This window comes from Somniosus microcephalus, chromosome 6 (assembly GCF_052327205.1).
Source record: "Somniosus microcephalus isolate GS21.2 chromosome 6, FLI_Smic_1.0, whole genome shotgun sequence".
In the NCBI taxonomy this organism is placed as follows: Eukaryota; Metazoa; Chordata; class Chondrichthyes; order Squaliformes; family Somniosidae; genus Somniosus; species Somniosus microcephalus.
In genome coordinates this window covers 204,667,870-204,692,810 of record NC_140992.1, presented here as the reverse complement: position 1 = coordinate 204,692,810, position 24,941 = coordinate 204,667,870, and the positions used below count along the sequence as shown (strand labels likewise).

Here is a 24,941-nt window from a genome sequence, read left to right as displayed (position 1 = left end):
GCAGGATCAGGCTACACGGCCCCTGGGCCCGCTCCGCTACCCACAGGGCCATGACCAATCCAAACCTAGATTCATGTCCAATTTCCTGCCCGCTCCCTGTAACCTTTAATTCCCTTTACTTCTAGGAAACTGTCTATTTCTGTTTTAAATTTATGTAATGATGTAGCTTCCACAGCTTTTTGGGGCAGCATTTTCCATGGACCTACCACCCTCTGAGTGAAGTAGTTCCTCCTCATCTCAGTTTTGAAAGAGCAGCCCCTTATTCTAAGACTATGACCCCTAGTTCTAGTTTCACCCATCATCGGGAACATCTTCCCCGCATCCACCCGATCTAACCCCTTCACAATCTTATATGTTTCAATAAGATCGCCTCTCATTCTTCTGAACTCCAATGAGTAGAGTCCCAATCTACTCAACCTCTCCTCATATGTCCATCCCCTCATCCCCGGGATTAACCGAGTGAACCTTCTTTGTACTGACTCGAGAGCAAGTATGTCCTTTCTTAAGTATGGACACCAAAACTGTACGCAGTATTCCAGGTGCGGTCTCACCAATACCTTGTACAACTGAAGCAATACCTCCCTATTTTTATATTCTATCCCCCTAGCAATGAAAGCCAACATTCCATTGGCCTTCTTAATCACTTGCTGCACCTGCATACTAACCTTTTGAGTTTCGTGCACCAGGACCCCCAGATCCCTTTGTACTTCAGTACTTTCCAGTTTCTTGCCATTAAGATAATAACTTGCTCTACTATTTTTCCTGCCAAAGTGCATAACCTCACACTTTCCAGTATTGTATTCCATCTGCCAAATCTCTGCCCACTTACTTAGCCTGTCTATGTCCCCTTGCAGGTTTTTTATGTCCTCCTCACTCACTACTTTCCCTCCCATCTTAGTATCATCTGCAAACTTTGATATGTTACACTCGGTCCCCTCCTCCAAATCGTTAATATAGATTGTAAAGAGTTGGGGACCCAGCACTGACCCCTGCGGAACACCACTAGTTACTGATTGCCAGTCTGAGAATGAACCATTTATCCCAACTCTCTGCCTTCTGTTAGATAGCCAATCCTCTATCCATGCCAGAATATTACCCCCAATCCCGTGATTTTTTATCTTAAGCAATAATCTTTTGTGTGGCACCTTGTCAAATGCCTTTTGGAAGTCTAAATACATTACGTCCACTGGTTCCCCTTTATCCACCCTATACGTTACTTCCTCAAAGAACTCCAGCAAATTTGTCAAACATGACTTCCCCTTCATAAAACCATGCTGACTTTGTCCTATTAAATTATGATTATCCAAATGTCCTGTTACTGTCTCCTTAATAATGGACTCCAAAATGTTACCTACCACAGATGTTAGGCTAACCGATCTATAGTTTCCAGCCTTCTGTCTACTGCCCTTTTTAAATAAGGGTGTTACATTAGCAGTTTTCCAGTCTGCCGGGACCTTTGCAGAGTCCAGGGAGTTTTGGAAAATTATTACCAATGCATCCACAATCCCTACCGCCACTTCCCTCAAGACCCTAGGATGTAAGCCATCAGGTCCAGGTGATTTATCCGCCTTGAGTCCCATTATTTTACCGAGTACCACTTCCTTAGTGATTTTGATCGTGTTTAGCTCCTCCCCCCCTTTAGCCCCCTGTTTGTCCAGTGTTGGGATATTCTTAGTGTCTTCTACTGTAAAGACTGATGTAAAATATTCATTCAGTGTTTTTGCCATCTCCATATTTCCCACCATTAATTTCCCGGTCTCATCCTCTAAGGGACCAACATTTACTTTAGCCACCCTTTTTCTTTTTATATAACTATAAAAACTCTTACTATCTGTTTTTATATTTTTTGCTAATTTACTTTCATAATCTATCTTCCCTTTCTTAATCAATCTTTTTGTTATTTTTTGCTGTCTTTTAAAGTTTTCCCAATCCTCTATCCTCCCACTAGATTTGGCTACCTTATATGCCCTTGTTTTTAGTCGAATACTATCCTTAATTTCTTTACTTAGCCATGGATGGCTGTCTTTTCTTTTACACCCTTTTCTTCTCAGTGGAATATTTTTTTTTTGGAAGTTGTAAAATAACTCCTTAAATGTACACCACTGATCATGTATCGTCTTACCCTTTAATCTATTTTCCCAATCCACTCTACTCAATTCCGCTCTCATACCTTCATAGTCTCCTTTATTCAAGCTTAGCACGCTTGTTTGAGATCCAACCTTCTCACCCTCTAATTGAATATGGAATTCAACCATGTTATGGTCACTCATTCCAAGGGGATCCTTTACTAGGACATTTTTAATTAATCCCGTCTCGTTACACAGGACCAGATCTAAGGTTGCTTGCCCCCTGGTCGGTTCAGTTACATACTGCTCAAGAAACCCATCCCTAATACACTCAATGAACTCATCCTCAAGGCAGCCCTGCCCAATTTGATTTGTCCAATTAATATGATAGTTAAAATCCCCCATAATTATAGATGTTCCCTTATTACAAGCCTCAACTATTTCCTGATTGATACTCCGTCCAACAGAGTTGCCACTGTTCGGCGGCCTATAGACTACGCCCACTAGTGTTTTTTTCCCCTTATTATTCCTTACCTCCACCCAAACTGTTTCATTATCCAGATCTTTTGACCCAATATTATTTCTCTGTATTACAGTGATTCCTTCCTTTATTAACATAGCCACCCCACCTCCCCTTCCTTCCTGCCTGTCCTTCCTGATCGTTAAATAACCTGGTATGTTTAATTCCCAGGCATTGTCACCCTGCAGCCATGTTTCTGTAATGGCCACAAGATCATACCCATATGTAGTTATTTGTGCCATTAACTCGTCTATTTTGTTACGAATGCTACGTGCATTCAGATAGAGAACTTTCAAAGATGTTTTGTGACACTTAGTTCCTGCTTTTGCCCTTTTTATTACTTTACCTTTTACTCCATACCTTCTGCCCCTTCCTGACACGCTCTGGTTTTTAATTTCCCCACTGCTACCTAAGTCTATGACCTTCTCTGTTGTCATTTTTATTATTTGCTCTCTAGGAACCTCCCCCCCACTAGTTAGTTTAAAGCCCTCTCTACAGACCAAGCTCATCTCTTCCTGTTCCCATTTTGCGGAACTGAACGTTACTGCATATTGTTTAATGCAACTGCATCATTCCCAAAAAGCTATTTTATTCCCCAAAATGCAACAAAGTCGATACCTGGTTCACTGCAGAAGATCCAATAATGCCACAGAACCTCTTTCATAGAATGGTTACAGCACAGAAGGAGGCCATTCGGCCCGTCGAGCCTGTGCCGGCTCTCTGCAAGAGCACTTCAGCTAGTCCCACTCCCCCGCCCTTTCCCCGTAGCCCTGCAAATGTTTTCCTTCGGGTACTTATCCCATTCCCTTTTGAAAGCCACGACTGAATCTGCCTCCACCACCCGTTCAGGCAGTGCATTCCAGATCCTAACCACTTGCTGCATAACAGAGTTTTTCCTCATGTTGCCTTTGGTTCAAAAAGAAATTGCAGGAGTCTTTAAAAGAAAGGTGGTTTTAGACCAAGTTTTCTTTTGAGCCTGGAAAGTTCCGAATGGATTTGCTGCATGCACACCATCCTGAACACATCCACAATTTCTTGGAAAGTTATTCTGCTTGATATTTTCTTCTCTCCTCCCACCCATGTCTTCCCCTCCTCTCCTGAAGACCTCGGTTCTTTGCTGCGGCAGTTTCATGGGCGCTGGTTGCCCCTCACTGGTTCACCCAAATGACGAGACTCAACAGGGAGTTTCAGTACGAATTGCTGGACAGTGATTGAGGGTGGGAACTCTGGCTGATTTTCCTCTCCCTAACTGAGGAATGCTTTATTAATTGTAGTGTCTGTACCATCAATCCAACCAAGATCAGCTAACTCAGCACATTACCAGAGACCTCCCTGGCTCTGCTGCTCACCGAGTCTTTGATATTTGTTGCTAAATGATTGGAAGTGAACCTTTCAGGGCCTGCAGTATGGTTTCTGTACCACATCCAAAACAATACAAGACAGCAGCAAGTTCTTCCTCTTGCTTTCTCTAATTGTATTGTACAAAATCTGTTTCTCAGGAAACACCAGCAAGAAAGTCCCTTACTCATTGAATGCTCTCTCAGCAAGTCATAGGCATCAGAAAGAAAACAATACTTTTGTTGGGGGTGGGGGGGGGGGGCGGGGGGTGGTGAGAAGATGGTTGGAATCAGCAATACCCAAAAATCACATTTTATGGAAATGCCACATGTACAGTTCCGTGCATTTCTAAATCTGACAAACTTGTTCGAGTCTCAAATTATCAATATAGATAGGGCCATAAAACGAGGAGTGGGCAGTGTGTTGAAGTTCCAATGTACTGCGGCACAGGATGTTAGGATGATGTTGAGCACTAAGCAGCGCCATGAGCTGAGAGAGAGACAGAGGCTGGGATTTTGCTCACCTCGGCGGGTCCGGGGCGGGCGACGTCGGTGGCGGATCCTGACCTCGCTGCTGGCTCCATCCCACTGTCTAAAATTATTTTCCCTCGACAGGGCTTGTTAAGTCTGCCTAGCACGTTTGCTGGGCCAATTAGAGGAAGCAGGTCTGGTGATGTCATTTCATGATGAGCCATCAGCCGATTTCCTTAACGAGACCATGGCCAACTTTATTTTGACATTTGTGCTGTCAGTGTTCTGCAGCATTGAGGTGCTGCAAACACTGAGAATCACTGCACAGAGGTGCAGGGCTGCACCCAGGCTCTCCCATCATTCCCTCCATATGCTTACATTATCACATCCCCATCTCACTAGCCACCCCTCACACCCATCCTCATCCTAGTGCAATCATACCAACTAACAACACACAAGGGTAGCCACTTGGGTGTTTTATCCAAGGTTCATGTAAAGTTTCTGTTAATGTGCTGTCAAACATTGAAACTTTTATTTTCAACACTTTGTGTTCTTGGACAGATTTGTGTGCACCTTTGGAAGTGGCTTAGTGAGTTGCAGTGAATGGTGAGACATAACGGTACCCCCCGCAATGGTGGCGAGTGTGAAAGGAATGGCTTGGACATTGTAGGGATGTTTTATGGTGTTGGTGTGGGGTGGTGTCAACCTGGCGCATCATGTGGAAGCCAGGGTGTACAGCGTCAAGTGAAGTAAATCTGGCCATGGTGAAGCCATCCCTGGCCCCCTGGGCAGCAATGTGGTCGGGTGCTGATACCCTCTGTCCTGAGCAGCATCAGGTGATTGCAGAGAAGGTTGGTGTTGTTTTTGGTGCTGCTGGTGTTGGGGCTGAGCCTGGTCGGATTCTGAGGACCAAGGTGAGACAGTATAAAGGGCACCCATGTTGATGGAATATATGACAGGTGAAGTAGAGATCTATCAATGGTGAGAGAGTTCTTCCAATGAGGTGATACTGGATGTAGAGTGGAAAGTTGAAAGCCTATAGAATCTGTGCTGGAAATGGACTGTGAAACAGCTTGTGGCTGAGGAAAGCGATGAACTGTCAAGTGGGAGCTTTTACTGTACAATTGAAGCTGTCAAGTAACCAGCTGGAGCAATGGCCACTGAACTCCTGCCTCGGGTTGACAGCCGTGGTCCCCGAACAGCATGGTTCCCGTGGCCATGAAGTTAAAGTGAAAAGGTACGTTAAAAAAGCCTGTTAATGATCTGTCAACTAGATGCTAATGAGATTAATTGGGTCGCCCACCGCTGCCCGTTGGGTCTGCTCAGTGCTGACAGACCCGACATTGATACAGGTGTGTGGCAGTGGGTTGACAGCAGGTTCCCGACCCGCTGTCAAAAAAAAAACCACTTTCCCACCGACCCGCACACCGATCCCGGCCGTTGACACCCCGGGAAATTCCGGCCAGAGACTCTGACCCCAGGCTGAAATCAGGGCGCACTTTTTCAGACAAAGGGTAGTAGAAATCTGGAATTATCTGCCACAGAAGGCTGTGGATGCTGGGTCAATTGGAATTTTCAAGACTGAGATTGATAGGTTTTTTTCGGTAAGGGTATCAATAGATATGGAGCAAAGGCGGGAAAATGGAGTTGAGGTACAGAACAGCCATGATCTAATTGAATTGCAGAGCAGTCCGAGGGGCTGAATGGCCGACTCCTGTTCCTAATGTTCCTTGGCTGCTCTGCTACACATCACAGTAGGAGGAAAGAAAAGAAACTGACCAAAACAGAAACACCATGTGGATAAACCCTTAGGTGCCAGTTCATTGAGGGGTTACTAATTGTATTTATAGAATATGTTTTCATTCTAAACAGGAGTCGCACCAATATACTTTTTTTGATTTTATAAATCCTGGCAGGAATGCAGAACCTTGAGAATGAAGTCTGACCTGTTTATAATTCTTCGATGTACCACTTTGAGGATTATGATCCTTTCTGTGCTGTCCTTCAGAAATTCAGTCATTTTATTTTTTAAAACGGGCTTTGTTTCGTGCTTAGCTATAACCTTCAGGTGATCCCACGAAGCTTTGCATTTTCGCTCCAGCTGAACGAGGCTTTCTGCCAGTTGATCAAAGTCAATCTGTGAACACAGACAAGCGGGCGTGTGATGAGAGCAGCCTGGGAACAGCTTCCCATCACAAATCAAACCCATGCAGTTTAAAGCAGAATTGGAACATAAATTGGTAGCGCAAGTTACAAATTGCAGCAGCTACCATCAAATGTGGCCCATTAGTCAGAAGGACTTTCCATTAGATTGATTAAATGATATAATCAGTGTAAATGGAGAAAGATTTAATACTGTTCAAGTTGTCCCTCTGCACTTGTAAAGACCTAAAATGTACAAGATAGTCCAACTTATCGACAACTCCATTTTTTTTAAATCTGGAAAGATAAATTCTATTTTTTAATAGCATGTTATTCTTTGCTGTTTGTGCTACTGCAACAACACAGACCCTTTTTCACACTAGTTCTGCTGATCTGCTAAAATTCTAATAGTTCTTTAAAAAAATCTTTTACAACAAATATTTAGCGATTTTCAGAAAACTGCATTTTAACCTCAGCTCGCCTCTCTCGGGGTAGCGGGGAGAATCTGCTGCTTTCATGGTTTGAGCTTGACCAGTTCTGTGTTAACTCTTCATTATTGTCTTGTCCTGAGCGTAGGAACGGTCAGCGACACACTATGTGGATGCACAAGTCAGACTGCAGTACGGTGCTGACGTGCTGAAAACTGCAGCACTCAGACCTGCACCAGCTGCAGTGCAATAACAACAACAACCTGCATGTATATAGCACCTTTAACGTAGTAAAACATCCCAAGGCGCTTCACAGGAGCGTAATCAGATAACAATTGACACATTAGGGCAGGTTACCATATGCTTGGTCAAAGAGGTAGGTTTTAAGCAGTGTCTTAAAGAAGGAGAGAGAGGATTGGGGAGGGAATTCCACAGCTTAGGGCCGAGATGGCTGAAGGCACGGTCACCAATGGTAGGGGAAAGAAAATGGGGGATGCACAAGAGGCCATGACCACAAGGATGGATGGGACTGTAAACCAAATACCTGCTGGTCCAGCAGTGGATGTGCTTCTGAGGCAGGATTAAACCATTGATGAAGCAGTGTAGCAGAAACCTTACTGTGTACCTAAACTATATGAATCATACTCTTGGAATACTTAATGCCACTGGCTGCATGAAGTAGAAAATGGCAAATCCCTCAGCATTGTCCTCCTACACTAAACCTCAGCATGGTGTGTGCCTTCTTGGTACTTACCTTGGCAGATCTCGTGATTGCTGCAATTTCTGAATACACGTCTGTTGTTTCTGGGAAGTTCTCCACCACAAGGTTACACGTATGATACAGCAAAGATTGCCTCTGAATAGTATCTTTCACCTCAGACACTTTCTCCAGATAACTCAGTTCAAATCCTTTGGCCTAGGGAGAAAACAAAACCCTTACATGTAAATTTCAATCATGGAGTGTGAGGGTTTCAAACAGCAATCCCATCACTATGAAACAAGTATGGTTTCTTACACTAGAATTGTTCAGAAAATTTCCAATTGCAAGTAGAGTTGCCAAGAGCGATTTAAAGGTTTTATTCTTTGCAAGCTGCTCCATTCCGAGCTTCAAGTCAAACAATGGTTCTGCTATTTCCTACAAAAAAAAAGTTAAAACTTAGATTTCAGAAGTTTATGTGCAAACCTTCTCTTTAGAGCCACATTTGAATAGAATCAGTCATTAAAGTATTAAATATACAATCTGAAACATCTGAAAGGATATACATTTAGCAAATGGATAGATTCACAATCTTTTTGAATTATACTATCTTACTAAAAGCATAAGCCTGCCAGCCATGAACTTTAAAGCTGCATATCCAATTAGCAGATCAAAGATCATCATGTTCCGTAATGTATTTTGTGGACCATTTGAGCATCACAAACTACCACATGCACATCAATCCAAATATTTCAATGTTCCTCTTAAACTGCAAGCAAAGGTAAAAATATCCCCGTTTAAGTGTCTAGAATTACACACATTGCCCATTATCTGCCTAACCATCTAGAACATACCAACATTTGGGTTTCCTTCACTGATGCTAATTATGTAGTGGGGAAGTTGAATTGTGTTTCATTTTACATGCCGTCAACTATGAATCTATATATATATTTATTTATAGTCTTCCCCAGCGAAATGGTTTCCAATTCTACACGTTGCACAAAATCCAGTACACCTTGTAGAAAATCCAGTTGTTATATTTGAGATTATTTTTCTTTAAAACATTGTAACATCCCTTAGCTACGTGCCACAAAGCCTCTTTTATCAATCCACACCTTTTCCATGGACTCGTAGTCTAGTTTAAAAGCCCAGAGCTGCAGCCTGGCTGTGATCCCATTGATTGAGGACAAGGTTAAAAGGAACTGCTCGGCTGTACCCAGGGGAACATCAGGATTCGCGAGCTGAGCTTCTTGGATCTTCTGTTTCTCCTCTTCTGTGGGGACCATGGTCAAGATTTTCTGTTAGAAAACAGGAGGGGGGCGGGGGGGTTATTCGTGGAAATTATGAACAGCGCAGTAGTTTGAAACGTTGACTAAAAGTTAACTATCAAACTACAGTAGTTTGAAAATGTCGTCCTTTAATTTATTGGATATAGTAGGCTTTGGTTTTTGAATACTGAAGTGCTGTATTGCAAACGTGCATATTTTTTTATCTCTGCAATGAACCCCTGCAAATTTTAAACAACTTTTTTTTAAACAAACCTCAGAATAAAATACTCATTGGATTTACAGTGGATCAAGTGGGACTTCCTCCCCACCCCTCAATAGTCTCTGAATTGTATATTTATTATATAATATTTAAATTATATAAACTGAGACCAATAGATTGTTAGATAAGGGTATTATGGGATATGGAACCAAGGTGGGTAAGTGGAGTTAAGATACAGATCAGCCATGATCTAATTGAATGGTGGAACAGGCTTGAGGGGTTGAATGGCCTACTGCTGTTCCTATGTTCCGAAATGACTGGCACAATCCTGGTTAAACACAATGGTGCATTATGTCCCTATTACATCACATTCATAGTATACCTCGAGAAGGAATTGATAATAGAAGTAACCTACAGTGCCCAGTAGTACACAGTTGGAGCATCAGGGAAATTTAAAATCATTGCCACAGTGAGCTGGTGTACCAGCATGCTGATCATGTAGTCTTTCAAGAGTCCTATTGATAGCTAACGTATCATACGCTTACTGTTGATGCCATCATAAATGACACAGTCTATGGAGACCCAGATTTTCGTTGGTTGCGAGAGCTGCCATCGAGTCTCCATTTAAAGCTAAACTCATGGAGCTGGATTCCCTTCCTTTTAGCCATGTGACTCATGGATCTCCAGTTTCCAGCCTTCATTAGGCGCAGTAGCACCAACTAAAATAAGCAGGGAGATGGCACCTAGAGGTGAGCACCATTCTCCTGGTGACGGGAATATAAAAGTGTCCATAGATTACCAAGGTATGAGACTCCTCATTGAATGTTTGGTCTCAGTCAGATTACAGGGGGCCAATAATGGAGGGGCCTCCATTCCCCTACAGGATAATGGAAATTGGCAGATAACTGAGTCTCCAAATTTTGGCTGTACAAGTTTAATACCCTAGACATAAGAATGAAGATAAACACAATACAAACAACATAAACTGAATTTAATCTTTCTTGTGCTGTAAGGTTGACTTATGCCCGACAGGAAGAGATTTGTGTTGGCAAATTACGTCTATGAGGCAAAGTCTAATGCAAGACTCTGTCCTTCAAAAATTCTGGTGGCTAATTGGGCAGAGATATACGGAACAAGGGTCATGGAGGCTCCACTATATCCGGGTGTATTCCCAGAGAGCAGGGAGAGGGAAAGAAAAGGAAAGCTACTGATAGATTCAGTTAGTCCTTCCCACTTCCCAGTGAGGAACGGTAAGTAATATGGGGGGAAATTTGCAAGGGAGAATTATTTTTTTTAGCATAAACCAAAGCAGCACCACTAAGACGACATGCATTTTTTTTGCTATGGGGAATATTACTTGGCTTGGCAGATTTTGATATTGAAAAAAATATATAAATCAGCAGTGAAATTAGTTTTAATTTAAAAAAACAAACAATTTCTGGCTGAATTTCTTGCCAGCACACCATGTTTAGTCACATTTCTCTGCATTAAAAAACCCCCACATTTACTGTTTTCCACCGAGTGCTGCCAGCTTGGTAACTGCCGCAGTCAATGTGCTGGAATTTCCACGGCAACCATTCTAACCTAATTTTCTTGTTCTTGTCCTTTGTCTAAATCCACGTACGCATATTAACCTGAGCCTGCAGTTTCAAGTTTGGATTCCTTACCTCAATGCCTTCTTTGTTGATTGCATATTCATCGAAGTTGAGGATGGCATTTTTGATGATATGTACTGGTGGCAATACTGTAAGACCAATGTTAATCGCATTACTCCTCTTTGGGTCCAGCACGATTAATCCTTGCCTCTTGGTATCGCCTCCTTTCTAGAAGTTAAAACAGCAACACCTTTTTGAAATTAAGTCGTACCATTTAAAAGTGTTGAATGAATTTTGCATTTATCAGTTAACCACTGTGTATTCCATAAAAATCATTAACATAAAATAATGTTTTGAAAGTGAGGAGGCATGCACTGAATTTATCTGGTGTAGGAACAGTCTTAATGAAGGCCCACAATGTCAGGGGTTCCAGATGGAAATGACTCACTTTGATAACAAATCAGGTGGATGGGTCACAGAACAGCTGCTACTGAACTGAAATTGGCTTCCTTCCGCCACCTGAACACTGCTGACCACAACACCAAACCTAGATCAGTAACCGTCTGTAAAGTCTGTGGGTTGTTTAGTTAATTAATACACAGACTACCAGAGTAACTTAAAACAGGACTTTACTATTCGAAGGTCAGGGCGAATCTGCCCAATAAATCCTGACACAGCACTTATATACCGGTGTGGTCACTGTCGGTATTACAGTATGCAGAAGCCAACAAAGTAGTGCAACACCTAAAGTAGTTCTCTTAAAGGTGGACGGTTACATACAATAGTTCTCTTAAAGGTAGACGGGTACATACACTACAATCCTCTCTTTTTAGCTTACAACATACTGATTCCCCATTAAACATACATTATAACATATATACAACTTTATGCAAGACAGTTCACAGATTCAGTCTCTCTGGAGGTTTCCGGACTCTGTCCGGATAACGCCTCGGTGGTGTCGTAACTCCCGGCGGGGTAGTAGGTGCTTCTGGCAAGGTCGATTCGGCTTGAAGGACAGTGTCCGGTTCATCTGATTCCAGTATTACCAGATCGGAGGTAGGTGTTCTGGGTATCTCTGTCTCAACATTAACCGTGTAAGGTGGTGGAGTAGGTTGGCCATTTGTGGCTGACCCTATGATCTGGTCAACATGGCGCCTTATTATACTGTCCCCAATGTCCACCGTATACATCAACGGCCCTAGCCTTTTTCCAATAGTTCCAGGCTGCCATTTCTCGGTACGGTAGTCCCGGGCCAAAACTTGTTGACCTATCTGAAAAGATCTAGTTGGCCTTTCATTCATGCCCTGGAATTGCCGGTTCTCTATGTCCCTTCTGACGTTTGGCTTAAGCAAATCCAGCCGGCATCTTAGTCGTCTATTAAAAAACATCATGGCGGGAGTTTGATTTGTAACCGCATGTGTTGCATTCCTGTACGCCAACAAGAAGCTAGCCACCTTATGTTGTAAGTTAATGGCTTCATTACCCATGGCCTTTATGGCCTCCTTGAAGGTCTGGACAAACCTTTCAGCCAATCCATTGGAGGCGGGATGGTATGGGGCTGACGTGTAGTGCTTAACCCCATTGCTCTTTAAGAATTTCTTGAATTCTTCGGACACAAATTGCAGTCCATTATCAGAACAGATCTGTTCCGGCAGCCCATTCCTAGCAAACATGGTCCTTAACACTGTGATGGTTTTTTCCGTGGTGGTGGTGGACATCTTTATTACCTCCGGCCACTTGGAGTGTGCATCCACCGCTATTAGAAACATTGAGTCCATAAATGGACCAGCAAAGTCGATGTGTACCCTTTGCCAAGGAGATGAGGGCCACTCCCATGGATGCAGAGGAGCCTGTGGTGGCGCGTTTTGGACCTTCTGGCATCCTAGACAGCTCTTAGTGATTTCTTCGATGTCCCCATCAATGCCTGGCCACCACACAAACGCTCTTGCTAGGTTCTTCATTTTCACTCCACCCAGATGTCCCTCGTGCAGCTCCTTTAACACCTTCTGTTGAAGTTTGGGTGGAATCACCACTCTAGATCCGCACATCAGGGTTCCTCGACACACTGACAGCTGTTCTTTTCTCTGCGAAAATGCTGGCAGCGTTGGTTCGCCCTGTGCTGGCCATCCCTCCACCGTTAAATCATAGACTCGTGAGAGAGTCGGGTCATTTCTTGTTTTGTTTTCGATCATCGAATTTGTTACTGGTAGACATTCCACTATGGATGAGTGGAACATCTCTACCGGGTCCACTGTAGTCGCTTCTTCTACTATCGGCAATGGCAAGCGCGATAACCCATCAGCATTTCCATGCTGTTTGGACCTTTTGTATTCGATGTCATATTGGTGTGCCCCAAGTAACACGGACCACCTCTGTAACCTTTGCGCTGTCATGGTGGAAACGGCCTTGTTAGGGTTGAATATGGACACCAACGGCTGGTGGTCTGTCAGTAATGTGAACTTCTTGCCCTGCAGGTAATGATTGAATTTCTTTACGCCCCACACAAGGCTGAGGGCCTCCCTATCTATTTGAGCATAATTTCGCTCCGCGGAGGTCAATGATCGGGACGCGAATGCCACTGGCCTTTCCGAGCCATTTGGTAACTTGTGTGAAAGTACTGCTCCAATTCCATAGGGGGAAGCATCACAAGCTAGACGAAGAGGTAACGTTGGGTTGAAATGAGCCAACACTTCTTCAGAGGTAATCAACGCCTTGCTTCTGCGAAAGACCTTTTTACATTCCTCACTCCACTTCCATGGTACTTCTTTCCGCAACAGAGCATTCAGCGGATGCAGCACCGTGGATAGATTCGACAGAAACTTGTGATAATAATTAATCAACCCCAAGAATGATCTTAACTGTGATACGTTTTCCGGAGCGGGGGCCTTCACGACAGCTTCTATCTTGTCAGGTGACTTGTGCAGCCCCTCTCGGTCAATGACATGACCGCAGTACGAGATCCGTTTTTGGAAGAACTCACATTTCTTGCGATTAACTCGAAGGCCATATTCCTTCAACCTAGTGAGCACCAGTTTCAAATTTGTGAGGTGTTCTTCCTCGTCTTCTCCCGTAATCAGGATATCGTCTAAGTAACACTGCGTGCTTGGAATTCCTTGTAATACCTGCTCCATGGCCCTCTGCCAAATTGCTGGAGCCGAAGCTACCCCAAAAACCAGTCTATTATAACGATACAAGCCTCTGTGTGTGTTGATGGTGAGGTACTGACGCGACTCTTCCTCGACTTCCATTTGTAAGTATGCCTGTGCCAGGTCTATCTTGGTGAAGTGTTTCCCTCCAGCCAACGAAGCAAAGATGTCTTCAATCCGCGGAAGCGGGTATTGTACCGTGTGAAGCACCGGATTCACTGTGATCTTGAAGCCTCCGCAGATGCGGACCTTCCCCGGTCCCCCTGGCTTGTTACTTGGTGAAGACTTCATGACGGGAACAATGGGCGTGGCCCACTCACTCCAGTCCACTTTTGACAGTACCCCTGATTGTTCAAGTTCTTCCAGTTCTGCCTCCACAGCAGGTCGTATCGCGTAAGGTACCGATCTGGCTTTGAAAAATTTTGGGCTTGCATGTTCTGCAATCTTAACCTTTGCTTTAATTCCTCGCAGTGTTCCCAGTCCTTGCTGGAATACCTCTTTAGCTTCGTCCAATATTCTGGACAACCGTTCAGGTTTGACATCTTCCTTTCCGGCATCTACCGTCATGGTGTTTAGTGAATGCCAGTCTATCTTTATTTTCCTGATCCACTCCCGTCCCAGAAGTGGTGGACCTCCCTCAGGCAACACATACAGGTCCATCCTTTGGTGATCTTTGTCCTTGTATCTCACCTTGACTTCTATCTTTCCGATGGGGTATACTTTGTGCCCCGTGTATGTCTGCAATACTAGTTCCGTATCCCGTAGGGGAATATGCTTGAATAACTTTTTATAATCATGCTTATTCATGACCGTCAATGCCGATCCGGTGTCCACTTCCATTTTCACTTGGACTTTTGCAATCTGTAGTGTGATCCAGATAGCTTGTCGGTCAGCTTCATTACTCACATTGTGAATTCTCAGACTATCCAGTTCCTTGCAGTTGGAGTGTGAGTCCGAATTCTGTTCTTCCGGACTCTTCCTAGTCACCTCATGTACCTCTTTTGTGGTGACTCATTATTGTTGGTCTTCTTTCCTGACCGGCATACCTTAGCTATGTGACCGAGCTTGCCACATTTTCTACATTCCTGGTTTTTAAACCAGCATTGGTTCTGGTCATGTGTTGTCTTCCCACAACGATAGCATTTCGTTGTACCCGAAGTAATTTGCTGCACACTGAGTGCCGCTGCCTTTAGCTGCATTTCCGCCGTTCCTTTCGCTGCGGCTTCGTTCGATGCAGCAATAAGGACAGCCTTCTCAAGTGTAAGATCGTTCTCTTCGAGCAGTCGTTTTTGTGTTTCTTCCTTCAACATTCCGCACACGAATTTGTCTCTGAGTGCCTCTGCCAGATTTTCCCTAAACTGACAGTGTTTCGCTAGCCTACGCAGTTCAATCAGGTACTCCGCGTTGCTTTCCTCTTTCTGTTGCGTTCTCGCGTAAAATTTGGATCGTTCCACTAACATCAGTGGTGCGGGGTTAAAATGATCCTTCAGGACAGCAACAATATCATCGAAAGTCTGATCCGCCGGTTTAGCTGGTGCTAGTAGATGCTTCAAGAGCCCGTATGTCTTCGCGCCCATCGAGTTTAGCAAGGTTATAGCTTTGTCATCTTCTTCTATTTTATTGGCCTCACCATAGATCTCAATGCGTTCCACATACGTGGCCCAGTCTTCTACCTCGGAATTAAAATCGTTGATGTTACCACGCTTAGGCATCTTCCTCTCTTCCTGATAACACCACGGATTATTTCTTTAAATTTTCTTTTTTTTTTTCTTCAAGATGGCGGTTCCCGCGAAAATGGCGGTTTCCCGCGCTTATCTTCTCTCCCCGCCCACTTCAATGGCGGTTCCCCGCTTCTGTCTTCTTCTCCACCTAATGGCGGCTTACCGCGTTTCTTCCCCTGGCGGGAGGGGTACACTTTCCCCACGGGCGACGGCCGCTGGCTTTCAGGTTCACAGCCTGCGCGTCGGCTTCAGTGCTTTCCCTTTTCTCGGCAGGGCAACCGGCGCTGGGTACACCCCGTTGACGGCGAACAGTTCAGCCGCTGGGCTGGCTCTCGCTCAGTTCCCCTTGCTCGGGCTCTGTCTCTCTCCCGCTCGCTCGGCTCTACCGGCGCTGGGTACACCCCGTTGACGGCGAACAGTTTCAGCCGCTGGACTGGCTCTCGCTCAGTCTCCCTTGGTCGGCTCTGCCTCTCCCGCTCGCTCGGCTCCCAATCGCGCCTCCCAGCCCTCTCGCAGTCCGGTGCTTCCCTCCCCGGCTGCGGCTGAGTTTTTATATCTTCCCGCGCCTACGCTCCCGGTCGCAGCGCTTCGTGGCTTCGGTCGCTGCCCGGCCTTTTTCGCCGGTCGCGGTCTAGCTGTCTCACGACACCATTGCGTCCCCAGCCTGTCTCGCGGCTTCCTTGCTCCACGCTGCCCCAGTCTCAGCGCCTCTGTCCAGCTCCTTTCCCCCTCGACCGTGGTCGAGTGCACCGCCCTTATCCTCCGGTTATTCTTTTTACTTTTCCCTTACTCACAGTCACCGTGGCCAGCTTGCTTCTCGTGCTGATCGGCTCACTCCTCACCGTGGCAGAAGGGACAGTCAGTGCCTGTTGCTGATGGAAGTCTTTGTCTCTGAATTCTTCCTCCTTTCCAGCTCTGCAGACTCGAGTTTTCTCCCAGCAGAATGACGAGGGCGGTTGCCTCTTCTCGACGCTCGTTAACTGCTTCGGAAGTATTGTTGCCGCAGGGTACGATCGGACTCGTCGCCACTGTAAAGTCTGTGGGTTGTTTAGTTAATTAATACACAGACTACCAGAGTAACTTAAAACAGGACTTTACTATTCGAAGGTCAGGGTGAATCTGCCCAATAAATCCTGACACAGCACTTATATACCGGTGTGGTCACCGTCGGTATTACAGTATACAGAAGCCAACAAAGTAGTGCAACACCTAAAGTAGTTCTCTTAAAGGTGGACGGTTACATACAATAGTTCTCTTAAAGGTAGACGGGTACATACACTACACCGTCACTTGCTGTGCACAAACTGGCTGCTGCGTTCATGGTTGCATGACTGTGTGGCTGTTCATGGTTCCAACACCATCATCAAGTTTGCGGATGATACCACGGTAGTAGGCCAGATCACCAACAACAATGAGTCAGCCTACAGGGAGGAGGTCTAGCATCTCATGAAGTGGTGCGCCGATAACAACCTGGCCCTTAACATCAAGAAAACCAAAGAAATCATTGTGGACTTCAGGAAGTCTAAAGGCGGAAGTTACACCCCCATCCACATCCATGGGGCTGTGGTGGAAAGGGTGGACAGCTTTAAGTTCCTCGGAGTCCACATCACGGAAGACCTCTCCTGGTCCCTCAATACCTCCTCTCTGGTGAAAAAGGCCCAGCAGCGCCTATATTTCCTAAGGAGGCTGAAGGGATGTAACCTGTCACCCCTGATCCTCTCTAACTTTTACTGCTGCACAATAGAGAGCATCCTGACGAACTGTATCACAGTATGCTATGGCAGCTGTAGCTACTATGACCGGAAAGCCCTGCAGCGGGTAGTCAAAACTGCCCAACGCATTACCGGCACCCGGCTACCGACCATAGAGCACATATACCAGAAACACTGTTTACGGAGGTCACGGACCATCATCAAAGACCCTACCCACCCCAGCCACAGTCTGTTCGCCCTCCTGCCATCTGGGAGACGCTACAGATGCATTTGCACCCGAACGACCAGATTTAGGAACAGCTTCTTTCCCAGGGCTGTCATCCTACTGAACTCCACAAATAAACTCTAAAGCCTGCACATCTGCCAATGCACTTTATTATGGTTATGTTTATGTTAATGTATTACAAGCCAAATGAATGCTGAATGTTTAAATGTCTTAATCTAAATGTACACTCTCGGGAGCCGCAAGCCTACATTTCGTTGTACTGCACTTGTGCACTAACAATGACAATAAAGTTGATTATGATTATTATGATTACATTACAACAGTGACTACATTTCAAAAGTACTTCATTGGCTGTAAAGCGCTTTGTGATGTCCTGAAGTCGTGAAAGGCGCTATATAAATGCAAGTCTTTCTTTCAGTCGGGGCTGCGACTCAGCCAACACTGATCTTTACACATGCACTTCAGCACCAGTATTTGCATTCAGGAGTGGGAAGGACACTGATCCCTGTGCAGGTTAATAACACTCAACTTAATGGAGTCATCCAAACTATTCTCCAAGTAGGTGTTTTCTGGCCTGAAAACCTAACATTATGGGGATTCATTAGGAGCTTCAAAGCCAAGTGAGTAGAGAATTCCTCCATTAAGGGATAATATAAAGTACTCTGACCTTCCTCTTTCACAAAGTAATGTTTTTCTTTTCTTTACAGAAAATAAAATAATTCTGCATGAGATTATTTCAAATATAATTTGCACGCCACTGATGGCTCAACAGGTTCATCCAATGAGTAGTTGAAACATAGAGACGAGGAAGATCCTGGGTTGAATCCCTGGTCTGTGCTGAAGTAACTAATCGCAGACATTACAATTGGTCTCTCAGCCCATGGGCTAGGGAGAGTACAAGTAGTGGCGTCCTGCTGGAAGTGCGCTTGTGCAGATACTGGATGGGCAAAGGATCAGACTCTGCTGTGACGTCCCTGTGGTCAAATAGCTTGCTGGCACACACCTTAAGACTCACATATGAAGAATGGCTACTGCCTAATGGACCATATCCTGATTGGGGGGGGGGGGGTCAGTGCCCTCAGGAGATGAAAAGAGAGGTGTGAGAATAAGAAAATATATAGGAAGAAAAGAAAAATAAATAAATAGCATATATATAGCGCCTTTCACAACCTCAGGACACCCCAATGCACTTTACAGCCAATGAAGTACTTTTGAAGAGTAGACACTGTTGTAATATAATTAGCATAAATATCTAATCTAAACCAACATGCACAGTAATCAAAAGATTCATACACCCATTCTGTCTATCTTTCAACTGATAATAGATCTCAACTAAAGCCAAACCACCAGTGACCAATCTTAAATAGGATGCTCAATCACCTTCTCTGACAAAAAGTCATTGACCTGAAACGTCTCTGTTTCTTTCTTCACAGACACTGCCTGATCTGCTGAGTATTTGCAGCATTTTCTGTTTTTATTATAGCCTATCCTAGAGCCTGCTGTACTGGTATTCAGCAGGAAGCACAAAGGAATGCTATTATCTGATTATCTCACAATCTACAACCTGTGTAAGGACAGCAGTTCATACAGATTTCATTGCATTGACTTGAAGTTGAAGGTTAAGTGCCATCACTGATAGATACATACCCAGAGTTTATCCATAGTCTACAATAACTTTGTAACAAACTACAGGCTGACGTGGTTTTCACTGTTACTTAAACAGATCATCCTTTCTTCTGTAAGATCCTCTCAGCTGTTGTTGATAATTACTTAAATATATTTATTATTCTGATATGGCTCTTTTATTTTTTTCAAGCACTGTAAAAGATTCATTGGTTAAACATTTAAAACAATGACAAAGTCTGGGAGTAATTATTATGACATTGTATTGCTTCCTTGAGCATACTTGGGGCCAGAAATCATAGAATTTTAATTTCCCCAAGGGCCTAAAACAACGCAATCGGAAAGATCTCCATTTCAGGTTGTGGCTTTAAAAACCTTTTCCTAATTTAAATAGGAAATGATTCAAACAATGAGGAATTAATCGAAGTGCAGTAACTGAAGCGTGTGTGTCAACCTGTAACCCAGTTCTCTTTCATTTTACTGACAGGTTCAGGAGGATGTGTTTTAGGCAGTACTCGTTAGTAACTCCAGTAAAATCACACACCTCAGCAGAGAATGGACACCTGTTTTAAAGTTAGCCAACACTGCCCCTTGTTTTGTTTATTTATTTATAACCTCTCTTCCCTCCTCCCTGCTCAGGCACCAGGGTTATGGGCAGCTAACCTGAGCCAAGGCCTCCGCAAAAGCCTCTCAATGTTGACCACTGCTACATGGTGTATCAGGTACTGACCAGTGACTCTCTCTAATGAAGAAGTGCTTGACCCCCACTTGGTACCTTTCCACAGTGGGATGGCTGAAATCAGTAGCTCACTGAGTGAGCAATTGCAGGCTCATTCAACCTACAATTCTGTGATACAATACACTGGCATCTGGGTATGATTTGGCACCACGCTACCACTGTACATTGTTTTGTGATTTAAGTATGATGACTCAAATGTTTACATACCATAGATGCTTGTCACTTCTTTGCAACACAGTATATTAAGCAGTCAGGAATGTTGTAATGAGGGAGAAATCAATGTAGCAATTACCATGTGTCAGCCATGGCTCAGTGGTAACACTCGCCTCTGAGTCAGAAGGTCGTGGGCTCAAGTTCCAGTCTAGAGACTTAGGCAGATAATCCAGGCTCACGCTTCAGTGCAGTACTGAGGAAGAACTGCACTGTTGGAGGTTCCGTCTTTCAGATGAGACGTTAAATTGAGGCTCGTCTACACTCTCAAATCGATGTAAGAGATCCCATGACACTATTTGAAGAAGAGCAGTGGGGCTGTCCCCGGTGTTCTGGCCAATACTTAGCCCTCAACCTACAGCACTGAAACAGATTATCTGATCATTATATCATTGCTGTTTGTGGGACCTTGGTGTGTGCAAATTGGCTGCTGTGTTTCCTACATTACAACAGCAACTACACTTCAAAAGTACTTCATTGGTTGTAAAGCGCTTGGGACATCCCCAGGTCGTGAAAGGTGCTATATAAATGCAAGTCTTTCTTTTTTCCAGTCCATTGAAGGTGGCATTAAAACAAGTGAGAACTGTGCAAGTTTAAAGGCAATTTAAGACATTACATCATTGAGTGTACTTAGCCCCACAATGGCTAAGTGCAACAGGTTTGAAGTACTATTTCTGTTGGAGATGCAGTAGGAAGGGGCAAATCTGATGGGGTATCTCCTGATTCCAGAAACCTTCTGGCAGAAAGCTGGGGGAATGGGGGTGGGGGAACCCTGGAATGGATATTGGCACATTCGAATGGGAAGCGGTTCCTCTGTGGCTATTCCCTGATCATTGATAAAGAACAGATAAAAGATACTCATGCTGCTGTTGATCTTGGAGGAAAGGAATGGTCCTACAGGGCAGGAAATCCCTGAGCCCTTTAAGCAAATTAACTTAGTGTCAAACAGTCCAAAGCTGAAACTCTCAGCATCCAATGGGCCAGATAGAAAACTACGCATAAAAATACAGGTTCCAGGGAGGTGGGATGTAGGAGCAGGGAAACTGATGCACAAACAAGCCCAAACAATGACTTGATTGAACAAGATCTCCTAGGTCAATGCAGATGAATCCAATCATTAGTTGGGGCTTAGGGAGAGGGAGGGAAGGAGTATAAGGATAGGAATGTACACTGGCAATGGATTTTTGCATATATGATTATAAATTTCTTATACTGCTGTTTGTATCAAAATGCTTTTAATAAAAATGAAAAGAGGCTATACTATTATGGAAATCACAATGGGCCATAATTTGCTGTGGCAGGGCATCTGCCGTTAGTTAGAATTGTGCTTGCACATTTAGGGTTAAAAAATGTTTGCGTGGCAAGTTGCTGAAAGTGGGAGCTGATAACGTCAGTGAGTGAAACAGGGCATCTGGGACCTGAGTGAACACGGCAATCAACAGTGTATCTCCTTAACCAATCAGATTGAAGGATTGTGAAATTAACAATGCAAGGACTGAGATGCAAGTGTAAGTTAGAGTGGGTGAATTCAATGTCAAATCAGGTACAGAAAGAGAAATAAAGAGAGGAAAAGAAATGCTGGATCAAGAGACAAAGGAAAAGTAAAAAAAACACTTAATTTTAAAGTTCTGAAATCTCCAACAACAATTAAAACCTGAAGGAATGAGACTCCACACATGTAATAGTTAATTTTCAGTGCCAGAGAGGTTGACTGGCAGTAATTATCACTTATCATGTGTACTTAGACAGAAATGGGCAAGACTTAATTTTCTGTGGTAAATTTAGTTGTATCTACCGCACAAGTACAGCAACTTCACGTCGTTCAATGCATTTCAATGGTGAGGCAGTAAGTGAGATGCCATTTCCATGAAGCTAATAGCGGAGCGGCGCATCTCGGACAGCAACGTTTGAATTTCCATGTTTAATCACACATCTGCCATCACCTGAAGTTGCTGAAGAATTTGCGCATAAATAACGGTGAGCGCCATTAGCTTCACTGTTATTTTGACAGCAAATTATGGGCCTATGTATTTTTCTCATGTGGGATTTCATAAAAAGAACTTGCATTTATACAGCTCCTTTCACAACCTCAAAATGTCCCCAAGCGCTTTACAGTCAATTAAGTACTTTTTGAAGTGCAGTCACAGTTGTAATGTAGGAAATGCAGCAGCCGATTTACATACAGTGCCTCACAAACAGTGAGATAATGACCAGATAATCTGTTTTTTTTTAAGTGTTGGTTGAAGGATAAATACTGGCTAGAACACCAGGAGATTTCCCCTGCTCTTTTTCAAAAAGTGCCATGGGATCTTTTACATTCACCTGAGAGGACTGATGGGGCCATGGTTTAACATCTCATCCGAAAGACGGCACCTCTGACAGTGCAGCACTCCCTTAGTACTGCACTGAAGTGTCAGCCTGGATTATGGTCTCAGTCTCTTGAGTGGAGATTGAATCCACAACCTTCTGACCCAAAAGGCGAGAGTGCTACCACTGAGCCACAGCAACATGAATACTCATACTGCAATTCCCCACAATTATAGATTTTATACTAAAAGAATGATGGCCCAGATATTCTGATCCCTACAGGTGGGTACGCGTTGGTACCCACCTGTAGGGACATCAGAAATGCCGGTTTCAGGCATGCCCAGCGCATACGCCGAAAACCGTCATTTCCGATCTGTCTAGAATGCTCTTGACAGATCGTCCGGTTGTACTGGAGAACGGCCTCTGTGGGTGGATAGTTCCGCTTTTTGGAGACCCTCTGCCTGCAGAAAACCCTTACAATTCTTACGCCTGGTAAAAGCAGGCATAAGGCCTGCTTTTACCAGGATAAGAGTTGAAAAAAGTGGAAAAAAAAAAATTTTTTCACTGATTTATCATTTAAAAATACTTTAAAAAAAGGTAAGTTTATTTTTAGCCCCGTGAAAAACTTTAATTATTTTTTTCAAAAAATTAATTTTTTCTTTAAATACTTAATTTATTGTAATTTCAAGTAATTTTAAAAATGTGATTTAAAAAAATTATTTAAAGTTTTACTATGTTTTTTCATTGATCTCCATTCATATCTTTGACAGGTCTTCCTGTCAAATGTATGAAGGGAGATTCCCTTCTGTGATTGGCTCCCCGTGGCCCACGTGATCCCAGGGACGCTGCAAACTACCTGCGCCCCTGGGATACGTGGGCCCTGTGCACTGGCAGTTTGGAGAGGCCCAGGCGTGTGTGTCCCGGGAGCCCTCAGGTAAGGGCGCAGATTTTTCCAGATCGCAGGCCTTCGCCCGCGGGAGGCCTGCAATCGGAAAATACGGGCCAATACCTTTTAAAAAACTTATAAAGGAAAAAAAACTTATAAAGGAAAAAAAAGAATTGGTATTGTTTTGAAAAGGTGAGCTTTATTGTGCCTGTCCTGGTTACATGCAGGACAGACCATTCTTACTCAAGACGCGGTGATGAAATTTTAAACATTTGTGTTAAAGGGCGATCACTGTCTTGTGGTTCTAATTAACTACTGGAATACTAATACCAGAATTCGATGCAATACATTTGTGACCTTGGTGTCAAGTTTCTAAACTTACATATAAGGTATTAAAAATAAGTATCAGAATGCCATTATACAGCAAAATGTACATGCATATTGCAAAAAGGAAAATTAAGCAATCAATCGCATGGATTTATCCTGTGAATTTATTCAGACTTTGACTCCCAGTTCCTCTGGTAGTAAGTATAGGAGATAGACTACACTTCCCAATGCCCTTGGGTCTGAAAGAAACATGGAGAGATTTGTCCATGGTACAGCAGACTGGGAAACATGATCGAAATGAAGCAAGGCAAATTCAAACACAGAAATGACCTCAGAAAAAGTAGACAGCAATTTGCTGGGGCTTTCAAGGGCAACATTCTGAATAGATACAACCCAAAATGATGCACTCCTTTTTGAATTGACTCATCCATTGCGTTATTCAGAAATGTCAGGGTGGGCGTGTGTGCTGTGAGGAGGATGCCGAGAAATTCCAGTTGATTTGGACAGATTGGGTGATTGGGCAGAAGCATGGCAGATGCAATATAACGTGGATAAATGTGAGGTTATCCACTTTGGTGTCAAAAACAGGAAGGCAGATTATTATCTGAACGTCAACAGATTGGGAGAAGGGGAAGTGCAACGAGACCTGGGTGTCCTTGTGCACCAGTCGCTGAAGGTAAGCATGCAGGTGCAGCAGGCGGTTAAGAAGGCAAATGGTATGTTGGCCTTCATAGCAAGAGGGTTTGAGTACAGGAACAAGGATGTCTTGCTGCAGTTGTACAGGGCCTTGGTGAGACCACATCTTAAGTATTGTTTGCAGTTTTGGTCACCTTATCTGAAGAAGGATGTTCTTGCCATGGAGGGAGTGCAGCGAAGATTCACCAGGCTGATACCTGGGATGGCAGGAATGATGTATGAGGAGAGATCGATTGGGCTTATACTCGCTGGAGTTTAGAAGAATGAGAGGGGATCTCATTGAAACTTATAAAATTCTAAAAAGACTAGACAGACTAGATGCAGGAAGAATGTTCCCGATGGTCGGGGAGTCCAGAACCAGGGGTCACAGTCTAAGGATAAAGGGGAAGCCATTTAGGACAGAGATGAGGAGGAATTTCTTCACCCAGAGTGGTGAACCTGTGGAATTCTCTACCACAGAAGGCCGTAGAGGCCAATTTATTAAATACTAGCTGGAGTGCCCGGCGGTGCGGAGGCTTTTTTGAGGGCATGTTGTTGTTGGAAGAGAGAGAGAGAGCGACTGGGGGGGAAGAGAGAGAGCGACTGGGGGGGAAGAGAGAGAGAG

General features: G+C 44.0%; 1 protein-coding gene across 3 annotated transcripts in view; it reads right to left on the bottom strand.

Annotated features, from left to right (window-relative positions):
• Window positions 1–24,941, bottom strand: part of fhod1 (formin homology 2 domain containing 1) — a 510,535-nt gene that overhangs the window by 42,640 nt on the left and 442,954 nt on the right. For all 3 annotated transcript variants that reach the window (XM_085991267.1, XM_085991268.1, XM_085991269.1), the window contains 5 exons: window positions 10,817–10,972; window positions 8,777–8,959; window positions 7,980–8,099; window positions 7,719–7,880; window positions 6,341–6,531 (listed from right to left, as the gene is read on the bottom strand). In XM_085991267.1, the coding sequence (XP_085847393.1) occupies window positions 6,341–6,531; window positions 7,719–7,880; window positions 7,980–8,099; window positions 8,777–8,959; window positions 10,817–10,972 (812 nt within the window). The remainder of the gene's footprint in view (window positions 1–6,340; window positions 6,532–7,718; window positions 7,881–7,979; window positions 8,100–8,776; window positions 8,960–10,816; window positions 10,973–24,941) is intronic.